Source organism: Sus scrofa, chromosome 3, assembly GCF_000003025.6.
Source record: "Sus scrofa isolate TJ Tabasco breed Duroc chromosome 3, Sscrofa11.1, whole genome shotgun sequence".
Taxonomy (NCBI): domain Eukaryota; kingdom Metazoa; phylum Chordata; class Mammalia; order Artiodactyla; family Suidae; genus Sus; species Sus scrofa.
Window position 1 is genome coordinate 16,039,234 of NC_010445.4, and position 20,692 is coordinate 16,059,925.

At 41.2% G+C, this 20,692-nt stretch overlaps 1 protein-coding gene across 3 annotated transcripts in view; it reads right to left on the minus strand.

The window, feature by feature from the left end:
* TYW1 (tRNA-yW synthesizing protein 1 homolog (S. cerevisiae)) overlaps positions 1 to 20,692 on the minus strand; it is a 191,080-nt gene that overhangs the window by 69,661 nt on the left and 100,727 nt on the right. For all 3 annotated transcript variants that reach the window (XM_021086357.1, XM_021086356.1, XM_003481010.4), the window contains exon 14: positions 8,112 to 8,222. In XM_021086357.1, the coding sequence (XP_020942016.1) occupies positions 8,112 to 8,222 (111 nt within the window). The remainder of the gene's footprint in view (positions 1 to 8,111; positions 8,223 to 20,692) is intronic.

Sequence of the window (20,692 nt, forward strand, 5' to 3'; positions counted from 1 at the left end):
AAAGGGAGGAAGGCAGTACAAAGATGATAAAATTTGCTTAGGCGCTCATACGAGTAGTGGGTGACAATGACAGCACCGGGGCTCCTTGCACTCTTTGACAATGCTGGTGCCTGGGTGCCTGTGCTCTGTCACCATCCATACCGACTAGTCACAACAACATATCTGAACCAATAACGTATCTTTCCATTCAGATTCATTTGTCACTAAAATAGATGAATTCTCATGAGATTATAACATCCTCATACAATAGTGGAGGCATAGGTGACACCCATAAAAATTCAATGAAAAATGTATCCACTGGGAAAGTGTGATAAGCTCCCCTTTCTTGCATAGTTTAGATCTGAGGTCGGTAAACTTTCGGCAAAGGGCCAGAGAGGGATCCCTTAAAAATTATTCTTGAAGGAGATCCCTTTGGCATGCATTTTGTATGTGGATATGTGTAAACAAAGAATCATGCCAAGACAATTATACATTTGTAGAAATACATATATATCTATCGTTATACACACCTACGTGTATATACACGTATCCTACCCCATAGAAATTTCCACGCAGGACAAAGGCAGTAAGATAAATTGGTTTCCAACCCTTTTGAATTCTACTTATCAGCCCAGACAAATAAGACCCAAAAGTTTCAATTAAGTTCTCTACTTGGTAAGTTACATAGTCATAAGTGACTAATGATTAATTTTCAATAACAAGGGATACCTTAACTTTGAAGACTCTCTAAATACCCAAGAGACCAAACTCTCGGCAAGAGATTTGAATATTTTAGATAATACTGCGACTAAGTCGGGAAGAAGGAAAATAAGAAGATGTACCCTCGCCCACTCTCTCACACACACAGACACACACATGTGTGCACACACAGACACAGATGCAAAGACTGGAGGTGACAGGATGACATTAAATGAAAAGCCGACAGATGAGCACTGCAGAGTGACCCTGACCCTACACATGGGAGAGCTGGGAGGGGGCCGAAAACTCACATGACTTCTGCAAAACCCTCTATTCCAGGTGGCTCTGCAAAAAAGACTTCTGGTCTATTACACTGAGATGACTTTGCTGAAGATAAACGACAGGCGAGCCAGCTTAATTACAATCAACAAGAGAATCTCCTTTATTAGCCCAATAATTTATAGAGTTCATTAAATTGAATTTGCGTTTTAGCTGAATAAAAAAGCAAATAATGCCATAGTTTAAAAAATCTTTAAGAAAGCGTGTCTAAAACATGGTACTAAACTTACCCACGTGTATAAGAAAACATGAAAATGATTTTTAGGTCAAATTAGTCATAAAAATGAACTTTATTTCACTTTAAATACTGTTTATGATGGATGAATTTTAGGAACAACCATGTAGATAGTAGATACTTCAAAGGAATTTTTTTTTTTTTAAATGTTTTGCCTGTGGCAGGTTGAAGTTTCCAGGCCAGGGCTGGACCTAGGACCTAGGCCACAGCAGTGACTTGAGCCACCTGCAGTGACAATGCCAGATCTTTACCCCATTGCACCCCAAGGGAACTCCATGAATTTGTTTTTAATATTGCTGGACTGCCCCGCTCAGCACCTGGGCTTTACATGGCTCAACTCCCCACCACTGCTTCAATCTTGAGTCAGGAACCCCCATCCCATCTAATCCCAATCCCTGTGCATATCCCTCGTCAGATAACTGGCATAGTGGCGTGTCTAGATCCTGATCTCTTAGAGGGCAGGAGCTGTGCCCTGCTCTTCTCTGTACCAACCAATCTACTCTGAACCACCTAACGATCAAGTCACATAATCTTCTAGGACATGAAACTCCAGAACCCTTTTCCAATCTAATATAAAAATCTCATTCATCTTTTTCGGGATTTTTCTACTCTTTAATGATTATCAGCCAACTGATAAACACCCATGCATGTAAGGATTGCTGCATACGTGAGCACTGGGTAATATTCCTTCCTAGCGAGTGCAGAAAGAGTGAGGCTAAGCTAAGACATTTATTTTGCAAGATGCATTCTGCAAGGATGGAGCTCTTTCGACTGTCACGGAGCTCAGGAGAAGAGGGTTTTAAATCATTTGACAACAAATAATTACTGAGCACTTACTCTTCTCAAGGTGCGGCGCTAGGCAGAGAATACAAAGACAGTATTTCACTTAAAAATAGATTGTGTTATGAAAGTTCTTCGGTAAGGCAGGTGTTTACAACACGAAACGCATTTTCATAAACAAGCAAATAATGATGGTTAAGAGTCCCAGGCTAGCAAATATAGGCCTATTGAAGCCTAATGAAACTAAAATGCATGTTAATTTACAGCAAATGGAACAGAGAAATACTTTACAAGACTAGCAGCGAAAGCGAAGAGAAAAATCAATAGAAAAACAAATAGTGTCTATTGATTTATTTTAAATAAATGTACTTGATGGAAGGCGATCTAAACGTTTCCTGAATCCAGGCACACAGTACCCACCCCCCCACCGAATTCGCAAAACAAATCTATTGACTGATATTCTTCTTCTTCTAATTGTAACACCGAGGAAATGTAGGCTCAAGGAGGAGGATAAGAAAGCTGTCCTACGTGTTAGGCATAAATCCAGGCTTACAAGCCTTCCCCACGTGGACGCGAGAGACTCCTCCCTACTCTCCCTCCACACACACGTCCAGGAAACCCAGGCGAAGGATAGGACTGGTCTTGTGTGCGGAGCCCGGCACAGCACCAGCCCGGGGTCAGCCTGTCTTAGCAGGTCCACACCTTCGGGGCATTTACGTGACCTGGAGGGACTATTAAATTTTAATACCCACTCTCTTGGAGGGTGAGGCCCTGGGAGACTTTTCCTTTTAACCAAGAGCGTAAGCAAGGGAAAAGCCCCCAAGTGCCGAGGTGTGTCCGTGGGTGAAACTTCTCCTAATCGGCCCTCTCCCTCAAGGGGAAAGGGCCTGGTCTTCCGCCTTTACATCCACGTCCCGTCTCGGCTGGAGCTGCAGAGGACCACGGGCACGGCCCGTTCCTCTGCCCCGAAATGCCCTACGGGCCTCACGGATTGACTAGTCCCTCAAAAGCTGGTCCATCATACTCTTACTTATTTCCTTCTAAGTGCCTGATTCTGGAGGAACGTGGGGTTATCTTCGGGTGCCATAGTGCGAGCTCTTCCCAAATACTTTTCAGTTTCTTAGTATTTTTTAAAAATTCTCCACTATGGAAAAATGGAACTTTAATAAGCCAACAACCAAAAGGTGCCTCTTTAACCCTACGGAATGGGAAAGCAGGCCTTCTCCATTTACTGATTCCATTTCAATCATCTGAATTATAAAAGGAATGCAGGCTCCCTGCAAGAATTCACAACACGGAAATATGAAAAGTACAATAAGGCTTTCCTTCCCCTTCTCCCAGATAAAACACTGTTCACAACCTGAAATGTATCCTTCCATACTAAATATATCCAAATACGTAATGATAAAATTTAATCAAATAAAAAATATTATTTTTTGAGCTGTTTTGTTTCTTAATAGCACACTACGTTCTGTCAACATCCTTTTCCTATTTCAGTTTAAGAGAAAGATACTTCATTACTGGACAAACTTACTGGACAAATGAGAGCGGATTAGATCACAAGCCAAAGACCTGGGCACTTGATAATACAGGTCTCTTACCAGAGACAAGGGATCATCACCACGCTTTACCTGGGTACAACACAAATTGTTGTCTGTTACACTGTATTTTATCATGTGAATAGGGCATGCATTTGAAAACTGTGATTAGATTACACATCCCTCCAAGAATTTTTCAATGAAAAAAATATCTCTCAAAGTAGCTCACTTGGCTTTTGTCGACTCTGCCTTGTTCAATAAGACACCCACTTCCCAAACAGAATATCCAAATTTGCACACAAAATTTGTACCTATGGCACTTTGACGAGGCCTGGCACAAGGAGAGAGCCCAACGATATTTGTTAAATGCAGAGATAAAAGAGTAAAATGGAAATTGTTTGAAAGAAGCTACGTCATGGAGCTCCCATCGTGGCTTAGCGGGTTAAGAACCCCACTAGTATCCACGAGGATGAGGGTTTGATCCCTGGCCTCACTCGGTGGGTTAAGGATCCGGCGTTGCCGTGAGCTGTGGTGTAGGTTGCAGACGTGGTTCAGATCCCACATTGCTATTGCTGTGGCTGTGGCTGTGGCTGTGGCTGTGGCGCAGGCTGGCAGCTGCAGCTCTGTTTTAACTCTAGCCTGGGAACTTCCATATGCTGCAGGTGCGGCCATCAAAAAAAAGAAAGAAAGAAATTGTGTCATTGTAACATCTCAGCTGTAGGCAGAAGGCTTCGTCTATTTCTTAGTTATGTTAATAGTTTATCCAACTACAGGAATTCTCTGTGGCTCAGCGGGTTTTAGGATCTGGCATTGACACTGTTGGGGCTCAGGTCACTGCTGTGGCATGGGTTTGACCCCTTGGCCCAGGCACAGCCAAAGGAAAAAAAAAAAAAACAAAAACAAACAGAAATGAAAAAACCCATCAGAGAATTACACTGTTTACAAAGTAGCCATCTTTCTTCAAAAAATAATTTTGACTGAATATTTTCAGACTGTAAAATCCCTTGTTCATTAGAGAAAACATGACTGCAAAGAAGGAAGGAGAAAAAACGTGACTGTGTGATCCAGCCAAGCTGTTTTATAATAGAGGTTTTACGGCAACATAATTTGAGGCAGCATTCTTTAATAGCTAAATCATGAATTAAAACACCACTAATCCCTGATGTTGGCAAGGTTTTCTTAAGCCCAATGCATATATTTAAGATGTAGTTTGTATCTCTGCATCATTAGAGCTCTTGCCAAGGGCAGCCTTTTGAAATTAAGGGCAATTTCAAAAGAAAAGAATGGCTTTGACCTCACTGGAGATTGCTACACACTGAGAGAGCAGTATTTCAAGTGCTCCCACCTCCTCACCCCACCAGCAGACAGTAATACTGAGCACTGAACTTACTAAAAAGACAGCTGGGATTAGGCTCTGATAGGCCAGTGCATCCAGCTTCAGGAACATAAACTGAAAAGTGGAGCTTTAAGAGACGAGGTGAATTTTCTGGTCACTTTCTTTCATTTTGCATATTCTTAGTTGTCCAAGAAAGTTCTCTGCCTCTTGATACGCTAGAATTTGGACGTTCCCGTGGTGGCTCAGTGGAAATGAATCTGACTAGCATCCATGAGGACACAGGTTCGATCCCCGGCCTTGCTCAGTGGGTTAAGGATCCGGCATTGCCATGAGCTGCGGTATAAGTCACAGACGTGGCTTAGATCTGGTGTGGCTGTGACTGTGGCATAAGGCCAGTGGTTACAGCTCCAATTCGACTCCAAGCCTGGGAACTTCCATGTGCCCGTGGGCATGGTCCTAAAAAGACGAAAAAATAAAATAAAATAAAAATAAGAAAATAAAAAATACTCTAGAGTTTGAACTCTTGGCTCATGCTGATGATTTCCAAATCATTACCGCCAGCTCCGTCTTATCCCCAGCACCCCAGGCTTATGTAATCTATGGCCTATTTGAGCCTACACACGGGTATTTAAAAGATATCTCTAACTATTTAGGCCGACACAGAACCCATGAAATGACTCCCCAAATTTGCCTCCCTCCTCCACGGGTCTTTTCCATCTTAGCAATCTGTTTGCACATTCACATGACGGCTTAAGCCAAAAACCCAGGCACTATTACTGATTCCTTGTGTTCTTTTACTCCCCACATGTCATCCAGCCACAAGTTCTGTTGGGTCTACTCCCATATTTTATCCCAAAGGCACCTATGCTCTCCAAATATATCACAAATGACCTTGCCCAAGCCAGTACACCTCTGGCTTGGATTAAGCAATAGTTTAGTTACTGGTCTATACCTATTGTCTACCCCTGCCTCCTTGAATCCACTCATGACAACAGCAAAGCAATCATTTAAATCATAAATCAGGTTGTCCCACTTAAAACTCTTTCCCAGTACAACAACAACAACAACAACAACACCTTATCAGAATTCCCATTGTGGTGCAGCGGAAATGAATCTAACTGGTACCCATAAGGATGCAGGTCGACCCCTGGCTTCGCTCAGTGGGTTAAGGATCCAGCGTTGCAGTGGGCTGTGGTGTAGGTTGCAGACGTGGCTCAGATCTGGCGTTGCTGTGGCTCTGGCGTAGGCCGGCCACTGCAGCTCCAATTCAACCCCTAGCCTGGGAACTTGGATATGCCGCAGGTGCGGCCCTAAAAAGCAAAACAAACAAACAAACAAAAAAACCCAAAAAACAAAAAAACCTTATCATAAAACTGTGTATAACGTCTAATCCTTGCATGAAAGGCTTAACAAAATCTGGCCCCAGCCCACCTCTGATTCATCTTGTATCAGAGCCAACTCTAACCACCCCACAGAGATCACGGGGGACCTCTGCAGACTAGCTGTGCCATCTGCCCAGAATGCGCTGACCCCAGGCCTCTGCATATTGTGTTGCTTCTTACTCTTTAGCTATCAGTTTTTTTTAAGGGTCATCTCCTCAGAAGAGCTTTCCTGCTTATGAAATCTGAAACAGCCAACCACCGTACTGAGCAAAAACATCACATGAATTTACCCTTTACACTCCAATCCACTTACAGGGATCTAGCCCAAAGAAACATTGGCAAAAATATGGCAGAGACAACCAGACATCACATGCCACCTGCTGGAAGTACACACTAGCACCAATGAAATAATCTTGAAATCCAAACTCACACACACACACACACACACACATCTAATAAATCCTCTTTCATCTAACTACCAATCCACAGGAAATATTAAGGGGCAGAAGAACATGCAGTCAGAAAAAATTTAAAATATAACTATGGGAAACTAACAGGAATAAATGATTCATTTTCTTCAATAAGAACAAAAAAATCACAAGAGGGGGGAAAAAACACATGGAAGAGGAACTAATAGAATAAAAGAAATTTAAGAGAGAAATAATCCAATTATGACCCTATTTGGTTCCAGATTAAAAAATACTTTCAACAGCTGGTTTAAGAAGATGTAGCACATATGCACAATAGAATATTACTCAGCCATAAAAAAGAATGGAAATAATGATATTTGTAGCAACATGGATGGACCTAGAGATTATCATACTAAATGAAATAAGTCAAAGACTAATATTACGATATCATTTATGCAAAGGATCTAAAAAAGAATACAAATGAATCTACATACAAAATAGAAACAGACTCACAGACTTCTAGTTACCGAAGAGGAAAGAGAGGGGAGGAAGGTTAAATTAGTTTGGGATTAACAGATAAACATTACTATACATAAAATAGATGAGCAACAAGGATTCACTGCATAGCACAGGGAATTATATTCAATATCTTACAAAACCTATAAAGGAAAATAACCTAAAAACTATATATATATAAAACCGAATCGCTTTGCTATATACAAGTAAGTAACACTATATTGCAAATCAACTCTATTTCAATTTTTAAAAATACTATTAATATAACTGGTCAAGTCTGAAACTTTAAAAGTTTCAACACTTGAGAGATGACTGTTGAAACTGTTTTAGTTGCGGGACCAGAATTCAGAATAAGCTTTTAAAATGAGTGCATACCCTTTATAAGTGCATATCCTTTATAAATAGATACGAAAACAGTTCCGGAGGAATGGTATAACATGAGGATTTGCTTCAAAACAACGAGAGCAGAGAAAATGGATAGGAATACAGTTGAAACACGAGTTGGTAATTTCTGAAGCTGCGTAATGGACGGATGGGAGTTCATCAGACTAGTCCCGCTACCTCTGTATATAGTTGAAGTTTTCCATAGTAAAAGTTCATTGAAAAGCCAGCCAATTCGTCACTATAATAGTATGCTGCTTCTCAGCATGATAAAGTTACTATGTAGTGGGCAGCACGTTCGTTTTCTGTTGATGGTCTGCCTCTCCCTAAAACAGAAGTTTTGTGCTTAGTCCTTATTGCTTTAAGCCTAGAACAGTGCCAGGATCTTGATGAATATTTCTGAATGAATACATAAAACATCCAGGACCTCCCGTAGCGTTTCAGAAGACTGTGACTCCACCGTGGCCAACAAAGCACCGTGGGAAACGTGCCCAGCACCGGCCGCCAGGGGCTTACCTTCACCTCGATGAAGTCGGGGCTCCCCAGGGACACCAGCTGGGCATAGGCCTGGAGCTCATCCACGTTCCACGCTTTCACCAGTGTCAGTCTGTATACAGTACGTTGTTGCTGAAACAGAGGAAAAGCCAACCTCATTTTTACTACCGACGAAGATTTTCAAATTTCTTCAACCCATAGAGAGCCCAGGTAAAGTGAAATCTGACATGAACTTCTATGAATTAAAGTTATGTTTTGTAGAAAGGTGAAAAAAATGTAAACTATGTCATTAAGATTCCCAGGAGCCTTATAAAGGGGCAGATACTGGCATATTTCTTTTCTCTAGAATCCAACACTAGATAAAACACCCAGATTCTTTAACAAATACACTGAATTTTGTTTAGTTAGAAATCGTAAATTGACCTAATAGTTTGACTGTTGAAAATAAATTCATATTCCCTTTATGCTTTCAGGTATCAATTGCTCAAGTTACTTAGGATAAGCATTTCTAACTACTCTTGTCCTCCTTCCTGCTTTCTCTTTATTGAAATGATCTCTAGCTGGCAGACAAGGCACACTGATGAACTGTCAATATGGCCATTTGTTTACCATGTAACCAAAACAGGCACTGGTTTTCTGAAAAGCCATTAGACCACAGGCATCCAGACTTTCAAAACTTTACATGCTTTGACTTTATAGCCTCCTTTCAGGACCCTAGAAAATTATTAAAAGTTCAAAGACATACGCAAACACCTCAAAACAACATGATTAACGACAGTTTAAAATCTATAACAAGAGTCGGGGGCATGACCTGTGACTTGCCTATAACCAACAGAACACAGCAAAGGAGATGCGATGCCTGTGGTTATGTGTACACGACTGCATCCCTCGGGAGCAAGGTCCTGGGTAGTCCCCGTGCTGCTAAACCTCCAACCATGCTTTAAGGAGCAAGGCTCAAAATACTCAAGAGAAAAACTGAGGGGAGCGATGAACAAAATACCAATCTTTGCACACACCCCACTGTTCACAGCAGCATTATTTACTATTGTCAAGCTATGGAAGCAACCTAAGCGTCCATCAACAGATGAACGGATAGAGAAGAGGTGGTATACATGCACCATGCAATACTACTCCGCCAAAAAAAGAATGAAATTTTGCCTTTTGCCACAACATGGATGGACTGGGAGGGCACTGTGCCAAGTGAAATAAGTCAGACATAGGATACTGCATAATATCACTTGTATGTGGAATCTAACAGCTGTAACAAACTGGAGAACATAATAAAAAAAGAAACGGCCTCAAGTGGTTATCAGTGGGGCGAGGGGAGGGGGGTAGGGATTTAAGACATATAAACCATCACGTACAAAATAAGCTACAAGGATATACTGTGCAACACAGAGACTATAGCCAGTTTTTCAAAATAATTAAAAATGGAGGAGTTCCCGTTGTGGTGCAGTGGTTAAAGAATCCGACTAGGAACCATGAGGTTGCAGGTTCGACCCCTAGCCTCACTCAGTAGGTTAAGGATCCAGCGTTGCCGTGAGCTGTGGTGTAGGTTGCAGATGCGGCTCAGATCCCGCGTTGCTGTGGCTCTGGCGTAGGCCGGCGGCTACAGCTCCGATTCGACCCCTAGCCTGGGAACCTCCATATGCCGCGGGAACGGCCCAAGAAATGGCAAAAAAGACAAAATAAATAAATAAATAAAATTATAAATAAATAAATATAATTATAAATAAATAAATAAAAATGGAACACAATCTTTAAAAGTTGTGAATCACTATATTATACACTGATAACTTATAAAATATTATATATCAATTATACTTTAAAAAATTACCAACTTCTCTACCTTTACTTATGTTTGCGGATAACCAAGAGATCTTTAATGAAAAGTATTAGGGAGCCATACGAGAAAATATATACTAAAAAAATTATTTTAAAAATGCAGTATCAGAGTTCCCATCATGGCTCGGTGGAAACGAATCTGACTGACATCCATGAGGACAGAGGTTCGATCCCTGGCCTTGCTCAGTGGGTTAAGGATCCCGCATTGCCATGAACTGTGGTTTAGGTTTCAGACATGGCTTGGATCTGGTGTTGCTATGGCTGTGGTGTACACTGGCAGCTACAGCTCCAATTCAGCCCCTAGCCTGGGAACCTCCGTATGCCATGGGTGTGGCTCTAAAAAGACAAAAAAAAAAAAAAAAAAAAGTGCAGTATCATGCATGAAAAGACAGAAATAGTCCAGATTCCATTTACATAGCTAGACTTCACCCAATGCCAAAACCTACCAAAAATTGTAGAGAACTACAGGTCAAACTCACTTGTACTTATATATGCAAAAATCTTATAGAAATTTTAGCAAACAACATTCAGCACTCTATTAAAAATTCCAGGAATGCAAAGATAATTCAATATTAAGCTGTATATTAAAACAATTCATCGCATTAGTAGCTCAACACAGAAAAATCATACAGTTATCTTTTAGATACACAAAGACATTTGCTATAGCTTAAAACCCATCCCTGATTCTAAAACAAACCAGAATAAACAACTGAAAAACCAGATTGTAAACTCGAAAAATAAAAAACACATCCTTAGAGTTCCTGACATGGCTCAGTGTTTAATGAACCCAACTAGGATCCATGAGGTTGCGGGTCTGATCCCTGACCTCACTCAGTGGGTTAAGGATCCCGAATTGCTGTGAGCTGTGGTGCAGGTTGCAGACACAGCATGGATCCTGTGTTGCTGTGGCTGTGCTGTAGGCCAGCAACTGCAGCTCAGACTCAGCCCCTAGCCTGGGAACTTCCACATGCCACAGGTGAGGTGCCGAAAAGACAACAACAACAAAAACGCATCCTTAATACAAAAAAAACTCTCCAGTCAGTAGTCCACGTCATTCTGGGAGGTTTAAGAGGAGTTCCCGTTGTGGCTCAGCAGAAATGAATCTGACCAGTAGCTGTGAGAACACAGGTTCGACCCCTGGCCTCTCTCAGTAGGTTAAGGATCCGGAGTTGCCATCAGCTGCGGTGTAGGTCGCAGATGCGGCTCAGATTCCGCATCACTGTGGCTGTGGGGTAAGCAAGTGGCTATAGCTCCAATTCAACCCCTAGCCTGGGAACTTCCATACGCCAAAGATATATATAGGCCTAAAAAAAGACCAAAAAAAAGTGATGACAGGTTTAAGAAATAGAGGCATTTCCATTTAGTCAGACTAACAACAGAATGTCCACTCTATTTTTTTTTTTTTTTTTTTTTTTTGGTCTTTTTAGGGCTGCACCCTCAGCATATGGAGGTTCCCAGGTTAGGGGTCTAATTGGAGCTGTTGCTGCTGGCCTATGCCAGAGCCACAGCAAGGCCAGATCCGAGCCGCGTCTTCAACCTACACCACAGCTCACAGCAACACCAGATCCTTAACCCACTGAGTGAGGCCAGGGATCGAACCCTCGACGTCATGGTTCCTAGTCGGATTCGTGTCTGCTGCGCCACGACGGGAACTCCCGACTCTATTATTTTTATAAACACTTCTCTGAAAGTTAAAATCAAAGCAATAAGGTAAGAATAGTGTACAAAAAACAATTACTTGCAAATGACAGAGCTGACTTCTTGGAAGGAAACCTAAGAAAATCAACTAAAAAGTCAGATTAAGTAAAACTGGACAGTTACCAAATAAAAATATAAAAATGAGCAGCCTTCCTAGCAGATTAGTGGGGTCAATGTGGATTCTGAAGTCAGACCCAATCCCAGACCACACACTAGCCATCTTAACCTCTCTGTCTCAGTTTCCATCTGTGCAGCATGGGGGGTTTACACAGAATTTAAAATGTTCATATTCATAAGTCTTAGAAGTGAGCCAGCAGCAATTAAGTCATACCAAGTATTAGCTATTTCAAGCCATATACACACTACATATATACTAGCTGTACAGTTACAAAATAGAAGGCAAAGGAAATCCTACTTGGATGGTAAAATACAGCTACAAAACACCCAAAGATTATTTATGAAATAACATGGACAGTGAAAGACGCAAACTTTTCTGAGACCCTAACAAAAAAACGAGCCTACACAGAGAGCCTGGATGGATTTCTAAATACAATGGCATTCTAAAGGGGGTTTAAAATTCCTTTCAACAAATTAGTGGGCAATGAAATCGACAATAACAATAGAAAAGTGAGCAGTGAGTCAGCCCTTACTATGCGCCAGCTGTTGTTCTAAGTGTTCAATAGCTCAGCAAAGATTCCAATATTTGCCTCGTCTTTGCAACAAATCTTACAAAATAGGTTTATTATCGTCACATTATAGATATAAAATTGAGCCCTAGTGCTGTTAAATAAATTTTCCCAAGTTACACAGGTGGAAAGAGGCCAAGCTGGGATGTGAACCCACACAGGGTGAATCCAGGGCAGACTATCTCACATTGCTAAACCTTTGCAAACTGTGAAGAAAAAAAAAAAAAAATCCATACCCAGAGCAATGTACATAAAACATGAATGTATAGCTCCAGGGATGAACACAAAGAAAACACTTGCCACCAAGTCACAGCCATTTTCCCTTTGACCCCAAGATATCTAAAGCCCTGACTTCAACATCCACGCTCAGACATTTGCCTATGTTAAAAATTTATATAAGTGTGGTGCAGTGTTTAACAAATCCGACTAGGAACCATGAGGTTGCGGGACAATCCCTGCCCTTGCTCAGTAGTGGGTTAATGATCCGGCATTGCCGTGAGCTCTGGTGTAGGTTGCAGACATGGCTCCCATGTTGCTGTGGCTGTGGTGTAGGCCAGTGGCTACGGCTCAAATTGGACCCCTAGCCTGGGAACTCCATATGCCACGAGAGCGGGCTAAGAAAATGGCAAAAAAAAAAAAAAAAAGAAAGAAAGAAATTTGTGTAAGTGGAATTATATTCTTTTGGGCCTTGCTTCTGTCATACAACACTGTGTTTATAAAATTCATCCCTGTCGCTGCATGTTGAAATTTGTCCGTTTCCTTTGTATACCATTACATGAATATACAGGAATTTATTCAACCATTCCATTTCCAGACATCTGGATTATTTCCACTTTTTTAGCCATTATAAAATAATGCTGTTATCTCTTATACCACTAGTTGTCCTGCTTTGGGAAATTTTATGAAATGCTATTACGGCGTACACTCTTTTGTCTGGCTTCCCTGACTGAATTTGAGGTTGTGAGATTATCCATGCTGCTGTTTGTAGCTGTAGACACATTTCCACTGCTGTTCAGTACTCCAATACAGGAATACACTACCAGTCAAAGTGGTTGGTTGGTTGGTTTTTACTCCAGTTCGGGTCTGTTATAAAATAACGTTACTACGTGTGTTACTGTACTTGAGTCCTGATGCATAAGCGCACACGTGCTTCTTGAATGTTCCTAGAGTGGAAATGCTGGGTCACAGATACGCCAAACCGGCTTCCCAAGTCATCATACCGCCCTTCTATCTGCAGCGAATCAGAGCTCCAGCTGCCTCTTCCCAATGACATTTGCTGTTAGTCCTTTCAACTTTACCCACTCCTGCACTGTGGATTTTTCTTTCTCCTTCTTCTTCTTCTTTTTTTTTTTTTTTTTTGGTCTTCTTAGGGCTGTACCCGCAGCATATGGAGGTTCCCAGGCTAGGGGTCGAATCCGAGCTGTAGCCCATGGCCTGCGCCACAGCCACGACAACACCACATCTGAGCCGATTCTGTGACTGACACCACAGCTCACGGCAACGCCAGATCCTTAACCCACTGAGCGAGGCCAGGGATAGAACCTGTGTCTTCAGGGATCCTAGTGGGGTCTGTTAACCGCTGAACCACTAAGGGAACTCCTGCCTCGTTTATTTTTCATTAGCACTTCGATTACTAATGAAGTTGAGTGTGTCCTGGTCATTTCGATCTCTTCTTTTGTGAGGCACTTGTTTGAGTTTTTGAATGTTTCTCTATTAGGATAGCTGTCTTTTCACTACTGGGTTTTGTTTTGATTTTTCAAATACTTTATGTATTCTGGCTGTAAGAACTCTGTTATTAACTGTATTAGAAATATTTTTAGGAGTTCCCATGGTGGCTCAGCAGAAACAAAACCAACTAGTATCCACAAGGATGAGGGTTCGATCCCTGGCCTCGCTCAGCGGGTTAAAGATCCAGCGTTGCCGTGAGCTGTGGTGTAGGTTGCAGAGGTGGCTTGGATCTGGCATTGCTGTGGCTGTGGTGTCGGCCAGGAGCTGTGGCTCTGATGTGACCCGTAGCCTGGGAACTTCCATACGCCGCACCTATAGCCATTAAAAAAAAAGAAAGAAATATTTTTATCCATTTTATGGCTTTCCCTTTTATTTTCTTCCTATCTCCTGATTAACAAATAATTTTAATATATTTACCTTTCTATCGGTAGCATACAGATATTCAGATTGTCAGAGACAGAGAGAAGCACTATGGGCTTACTAAAAAAAAAGGAATGTTATTAGATTCTATTTGATTAGATTTTATTTCAAATGATCAACTCCACATTCTGGGTTTCACCGTGTCTGTGGGAGCCTGTTGGATGGGATGGTTTTGGAGACTTTAAAGTCTGTTTAACATTAGTTAAAGGAATTCCGAATATCTGTAGAGGAAAGCAGTGTTACACTCCAGTAGAGTACATGAAAAACTGAGTGCAGACATTGCTTGGGAAGTGACGGCTAGAATTTCCTTTGCAGCAGACATTAACATTTTATTTTATCCTTTTAGATTAAAAAAAAAAAAAAAGGAAAAAAGTGGAGTACAAACTAGATTGTAGTAACTGACTTTGTTTAACCTCCCCCCCAATATGGGGATTTAGTTAGTAATTTTAATTTGCATGGGTTCTAGATTGGTTATCACTGCAGGAGTTTCTGAATGTGGCATATTAGGTAGGGACAGGGGTGGTTCAATGTCATGGAATATACCAGTGAGGATGAAGGTATCCAGTTCAGGCAAACAGTTTGGCTACTTGCTGCTCAGGCTACAATGGGATTTGTAATGAAAATAAAAAATGTCAAGGAGTTGGCATCTTATAATTTCATGTCTTTTCGGTTTAATTTGAGAGTCAAAGATTCTCCCCGCCCAGTGGTAGACACAGAGACAATAATAGTGAGGGGAGAGGCTGTGGATCTGAACATAACATCACAGCGAATATGCAGCTGGGCCGTGTGCCAAGAGACCTAGACGGTAACCTTTAAAACTTAGACCTGTTCTTTTCTGGCGACAGATTTTAAATCTGGGTTTTAACGTATGTTTCTTAGAGGGAAGCAATTCATGGACTGAAAAGACATGGAGTGAAAACAGAGATCCAAATTCCAAAGGTAAATGTTAAATGCTTACCAGGGGGAACTGGGAGGGGGGAGGAGGGGGAGGATTAACTGCAACGTAGAAAAGGGCCTGAATAGTTATGAAGGAGGAGAGAAAAGAGGAGAAGGTATAAGATGATGAAAAGAGTGGCGATTAAGTTCCTGGGCTCTGGACTTGACTGTGTGAGTTTAGGCACGCTCTCTGTGCCTCTGCAAAACAGGAAGAGTAACAGTATCGATAGATCATAATATTGTTGTAACATTAAAAGAACTAAAACAAATAAGGAAGGTAGAACACAGCCTGGAAGATGCAAAAGTATGAGTATATTTTGGCTGCCATCAGCAATACCACCAGCAGCAGCTCCACAGATTCATTCATGCACATGGGCATCAACTCAACTAACTCAACCAACAATGACCACGTCCCTCTAGACACAGGGCATGAAGTTAGGTGCCAGAGACACAGCAGTGAGCAAGGCAACCAAAGGGCCAAAGGTGGTCTCGTTTACATTGCGGTCCAGTAAATGAACACAGCTAGAGTCAGAAAAGAAATTAGCAACAATGGGTATCCCAAAAGAGGAGAGGGAGCCAGGAAACCAGCGAGGTAAGATGCCACTGCTCCTGCCTGTCTCCTCAATCTGTAAAAGCCAAATGAAACACGGACCAAATCATAAGCTTGTCAAAATGGTACATCTAAACCTCTTAAAACAAAAACCAACTTAAAACAGAAACAATCTGTCAGGGATGATCATTGGTTCTAAAAGGAACATTTATTACCTCTATGAGAAATTGGGCAATGAATTTTTAAAGTCCTTAGAAAACACATCTGTTCTTCAAATGGCTTTAATTAACTAAGTTTTACACTATTTGCGGTAGACAAAACAAAATGTGCCAGTCTGATAGGGGAAATAAGCAAAGAATGAGAAAACAGATTCAAAGAGTAACTCGTGAGGCCGCCAAATGAAGTATTCTTCATATTCGAAGAAGACAAGCAGGAAAAGCCATTACAGAATTACTCCCTAAATAAATGAAGTAACCAACCAATTTAACCCTTCATGATAACTGAAACTATAGGTCAAGGAAAGAGGGCGAAGACAATGTCATAAGATGCGGTGAAGAAAATCTGATCCAATAGGAAGAGAAATCATAAAAGGAACCACATCAAGACACTGTCCTTACTTCCAAGGATCAGAAGAAAAGGGCTCTAAGTTCATTATTCGTATTTCTTTTTAAAGCCTCATGGAATGTCGTAACGTGTACCGACATACGCAGTATGAAACTCTCAGAAGGAGAGAGAAAACGGCACAAATGCCATTTGAAAATACAATGGCCAATGACTTCCCAAACGTGCTTAAAAAAACACAAATCTCTCAAGAAGCTCGACAAACTTCAAGTAGGACACACTCAAAGAGCGGCACACAGAGCCAGATTATAGTCAAACTGTCAAAAGACAAAGAGAATCTTGAAAGCAGCAAGACAGAAATGACTTGTCATGGACAAGGATTCTCAATAAGATTAGAGCCAATTTCTCATCACCAACCATTAATAGTCAGGAGGCAGTGGATAGCACATTAAAATTGCAGAGAGGAAAAAAAAAATTATCAACCATGAATTCTACATCTGGTAAAACTACACTTCAAAAACAGAAAAGAAACTAAGCCATTTCCAGATAAACCAAAGCTTGGCCAGTTCACCACCAGCAGTGAACCTGACATAGAAGAAATTCCAGAGGGAGCCCTTTAGGATGACAAGAAGGGACACCAGAGAACAACGTGAAAACGTAAGAATAAAGAACTGTGATAAAGGAAACGAAATAGGTAAATAAAAAATTCAGTTCTATTCTAATTTCAGTTTGTAACTTCTCGTTTTGCTTCAATGTGATTTTAAAAACATACACAATAATTCTAAATCTATGTTAACGGGCAGTGCAATGTATAAAGCGTAGTCTCTGAAATTTACAACATAAAGGAGAGAGATGGAGTCGCAGAGAAAATGAGTTTTCATATACTACTAAGTTAACATGGGATCGACACAGACTAGACTGCTATATATTAAAGATCTTAGTTGTAACTCCCATGAAAACCATGAAGAAAACAACATAAGGGAGTTCCCGTTGTGGTAATGAACCTAACTAGTATCCATGAGGATGCAGGTTCGAACCCTGGCCTCACTCAGTGGGTTAAGGATCTGGAGTTGCCCTGAGCTGCAGTGTAGGTTGCAGACGTGGCTCAGGTACGGCGTTGCTGTGGTGCAGGCTGGCAGCTACAGCTACGATTAGACCCCTAACCCGGCAACATCAATATGCCGTGGGCTCCGCCCTAAAAAAGCAAAAAAAGGAGTTTCCATTGTGGCTCAGCGGAAATGAATCTGACTAGTATCCATGAGGATACAGGTTCGATCCCTGGCCTCGCTCAGTGGCTTGAGGATCTCACGTCATGGTGAGCTGTGGTGCAGGCCAGGAGCTATAGACTGATTTGACCCCTAGCCTGGGAACCTCCATATACCTCAGGTGCAGTCCTAAAAAGACAAAAAAGAAAAAAAAGAAAAGAACTTTAAAATGTACAAAAAATTCACTGCTGAATTCCGCCAAATACTGTAAGAATATTCTCAAATTCTTCCCAAAATACAAGCAGGAAGATTTAACCCCTTTCTCTGAGTCCAGCATTATTTTCAAACCAAACCAACGATATCACAGGAAAATGTCGAAGTTCTCAACAAACTGAATCCAACAGCATTTTAAAATAGTACACCTGCTGAATATGTGGAGTTTATCCCCAGAATAAAATAAAATCATATACTACATGAGCCTACTTACATGAAATATCTATAATAGGTTTATACATACACACAAATAGAAAGTGGATTTTCGGGTAACAGGGACCAGGGGTAGGGAGAACGGGGAGTAACTATTTATGTAACAGACACAAGGTTTTATTCCGACGGGGTGAAAATGTCTAGGTAGTAGTAGAGGTGGTGACTGAACAACACTCTGAATGCACTAAAATGCCACTGAATTGCTCACTCTAAAATAGTTATTAACCTTATGTCATCTGAATTGCACCTCAACAAAAAAGAATTTTAAATCCCTGTCACAATTCCAACTGTTCATGTTGCAGAAAAACAAGCTGATTCTCAAGACACCTACCTACAGAAATGCATATGGAGGAGTTCCCGTCGTGGCGCAGTGGTTAATGACTCTGACCAGGAACCATGAGGCTGCGGGTTCGGTCCCTGGCCTTGCTCAGTGGGTTAAAGGATCCGGTGTTGCCATGAGCTGTGGTGTAGGTTGCAGATGCGGCTCAGATCCCACATTGCTGTGGCTCTGGTGTAGGCGGGTGGCTACAAGCTCGATTCAACCCCTAGCCTGGGAAACTCCATATGCCGCAGGAGCGGCCCAAGAAATGGCAAAAAGACAAAAAAAAAAAAAAAAAGAAAAGAAATGCATATGGACCCCAAATAATTTTGAAAAAGAAGAGGTTTGTAGGATTCACACTTTCTGATTTCAAAACTTACTCAAAACTATGCTGATAGAGATTGTGTGGCACTGGCCTAAGGACAGACATACAGATCAATGGCAGAGAGTGGAAAGTCAAGAAATAAACCCACACCTATATGGACAACTGATTTTTCACAAGAGTGCAAAGGCCATTTAACGGGAAAAGAACAATCTCTTCAACAAACAGTCCAAAGACAACCTGGATATTTATGTGCAAATGACTGAAGCAGGACCGCCAACCTCATCCGATACACAAAAATTAACTCAAAGTTGATCAAAGAGCTATATGAAAAACTTAAATGATAACACTCTTGGGAGAAAACGTAGGGACAACCTCTGTGATCTTGATTAGGCCCCTAGATATGATACCAAAAGAATAACAAACAAATGACAAACTAGAAAAGTTGGAATTCATCACAATTAAAAACGTTTGTTTTCAAAATATGGAATATACTCTACAAAAATACTAAATCACTTTGCTGTAAAGCTCAAGAAAAATTCTCTGTACATCGGAGTTCCCGTCATGGCGCAGTGGTTAACGAATCCGACTAGGAACCATGAGGTTGTGGGTTCGGTCCCTGCCCTTGCTCAGTGGGTTAAGGATCCAGCGTTGCCGTGAGCTGTGGTGTAGGTTGCAGACGCGGCTCGGATCCTGTGTTGCTGTGGCTCTGGCGTAGGCTGGCAGCTACAGCTCCGATTCGACCCCTAGCCTGGGAACCTCCATATGCCGCGGGAGGGGCCCAAAGAAATAGCAAAAAGACAAAAAAAAAAAAAAAAAAAAAAAAAAAAAAAGACCCCCCCCCCAAAAAAAATTCTCTGTACATCAACTATACTTCAATTTAAAACTTCTCTTGAAAATAAAAAATGAATATGCCAAGTGCTGGAAGGAAGCATTCAATTTTTAAAATGTCTTTATATGTTATACACAGGTATTCATAGATAAAATGACACTATTTGTGATTTGATTTGAAATATTCCAATGTTCCTCCACCCCCAAGAAAGTGGGGAGATAGATGAAACAGGAAATGTTGAATGCTGATAGCCTTCAAGCTAAGATCATGTTTACAAAGAAACTCCTTGTATTATTCCCTCTTCTTTTTAATGTTTTAAAAATCTGTAATAAAAAAATGTTTAAATACACAGTTATGAGTTAGAATTCTGTTGCGTGGAGTTCCCATCGTGACTTAGTGGTTAACAAATCCAACTAGGAACCATGAGGTTGCGGGTTCGATCCCTGGCCTTGCTCAGTGGGTGATGGATCTGGCGTTGCCATGAGCTGTGGTGTAGGTCGCAGACGCGGCTCAAATCCCACATTGCTGTGGCTGTGGGGTAGGCCAGCGGCTACGGCTCAGATTGGACCCCTAGCCTGGGAACCTCCATATGCCATGAGAGCGGCCCTAGAAATGGTAAAAAGAAAAAAAAAAAAAAAAAAAAAAAGAATTCTGTTGCTTCTAATTCAGCTTCTAGTTCTAATTCTGTTGCTTTCAATGCTACATACTCTGGATGAGGTTATTATATCCCAGGACTATAGCTCTTAATTTCAACAATTTATCTTGACAGTTGCAATCCAAGACAGACTCAAGTTGAGGCTGTGTCAAAACAAGATAAAATGGTCTCCTAAAATATGGTACTGAGATACTAGTAATCAAAGAAATGCAAATTGAAGCAGTAATGAGGTACCATTTTGGCTTATCAAATTGGCAAAGATTTTTTTTTTTTTTAATAGCATCAATGCTGCCTCAAGTATACCAAGACAGACATTCTCATTCACTGATGGTAAAAGCAATTCAGGACAAACATTTTGA